The sequence below is a fragment of the Micromys minutus genome (genome assembly GCF_963924665.1).
Source record: "Micromys minutus genome assembly, chromosome: 1".
In the NCBI taxonomy this organism is placed as follows: Eukaryota; Metazoa; Chordata; class Mammalia; order Rodentia; family Muridae; genus Micromys; species Micromys minutus.
Genome location: NC_137969.1, coordinates 147,162,620 through 147,164,002, shown reverse-complemented (window position 1 = coordinate 147,164,002; position 1,383 = coordinate 147,162,620). Strand labels below are relative to the sequence as shown.

The following is a 1,383-nucleotide window of genomic DNA, read 5'->3' as shown; positions in this document are numbered from 1 at the left end:
AGAAAGCCATAGTTGGTCCATTTGCCTTACTACCAGGGTGTAGTCAATTCCTGTGAAACTGGACTTTCTTTTCTTTGGAACCAGTGTCTTTTTGGCGGGAACATCTTCACATAGTCCCACTATTTTTTTTTTTTTCAAAATCCTGCCGGCATATTTGGAAGTTTTCCTGTAGTCTGGCTTTGACCCGATGTTTCAATATAGCCTCTTGTGGGAAGAGATGCATGCTTTTAAGATCACATTCTTGATATAACAGGCCTCTTATTCAATTCAATGTCTAGTTCACAGTCCAGTACTCTTAAAAGATTAATTCAGAACCCAAGTTTGAGGTAAATCTGTGTTCTTGAAAACTTAACATTCCTTTCACATTATGCATCCTGTGCCCTTTGCCATATCCTAAGATTTGCCAGGTGTTTGCTGATGTGTAGTTCCTTGAATACTTTCTTGTTTACCTCCTCTGCTGCTGGAACACAATATCTTTGTTCTAAATCGACCCAGGTAGCTTTCCCACCTCCAATTCCCAGGAAGGGGAAGTGGTGAGCAGACCGCCCGAGAGCGAGCCTGCTCTCGCGAGACTGCACGTTCTTCTCGCGCATCCCTGAAGGTGCCACAGGGCAGCCTGCCATCTTGCGGTCCCGGTTGGCGCGCAATGCAGACGCGGCTCTAAATGTGTACCTGCAAGCAGATGTTGAGGATCACTGAGCCCGCGATGTAGAAGTACGGGAAGTTCATTCGCAGCTGCCAGGACAGCTCAAAGAAGGCGAGCAGGGCGTGAGAGAGCACCTTGCAGAAAACACCGTACGGGGTAGCGGCCGCAGGGCCCACAGCCCTGACCGCCAGGGCGGACGGGAAGTCGGCGGGGACCATGGCGTTGTCCCACTAGGTCGAGGTTCTCCAAAGCTTCGCGCACTCCCAAGCCGGACCGAGCCGTGGCCTGGATGAAGCGGCCACCGCTTCAGTCTCAACGCCATCGGCCGCCGCTCCCTCCCTGGTGGCACCTCTCAATACCTTTATCATTCCTTTTCTCACCTTTTTTATCATTTCGTTTTATCCCTCATTACAGTTTTACTTTATGTCATAGCGACATTCATATTTTTATACATCGGTATAAAATGTAGAGAAACACTCACTTTTTCTTCAGTATTTATAAGCATGCTTTTCTTTGATATTTATGCAATCATATACAATAATTAATGGTAAATCAGCTTGAAATGTTTCTCTAATGACATACTTGGGGTTTTCATAAATGTTAGTATACTAACTGCAGATACCTGTACCATTTTTATTCTGATACCTTTATAGTAAGTATCAACAAAAGCCTTTGATAGAGTACTGTACAATAGGATATGGCCCAATGTCAATCTGTACTTTTTACTAGTAAAGGGA

The 1,383-nt window shown here is 45.4% G+C and overlaps 1 protein-coding gene across 1 annotated transcript; it reads right to left on the bottom strand.

Annotated features, from left to right (window-relative positions):
* Window positions 1–660: 660 nt before the first annotated feature.
* Window positions 661–864, bottom strand: LOC308414069 (small integral membrane protein 10-like protein 1; the record flags this gene model as incomplete). Its single annotated transcript, XM_080909243.1, has 1 exon — window positions 661–864. One exon carries the CDS (start codon window positions 862–864, stop codon window positions 661–663), a length of 204 nt encoding a protein of 67 aa, XP_080765369.1.
* Window positions 865–1,383: the final 519 nt, after the last annotated feature.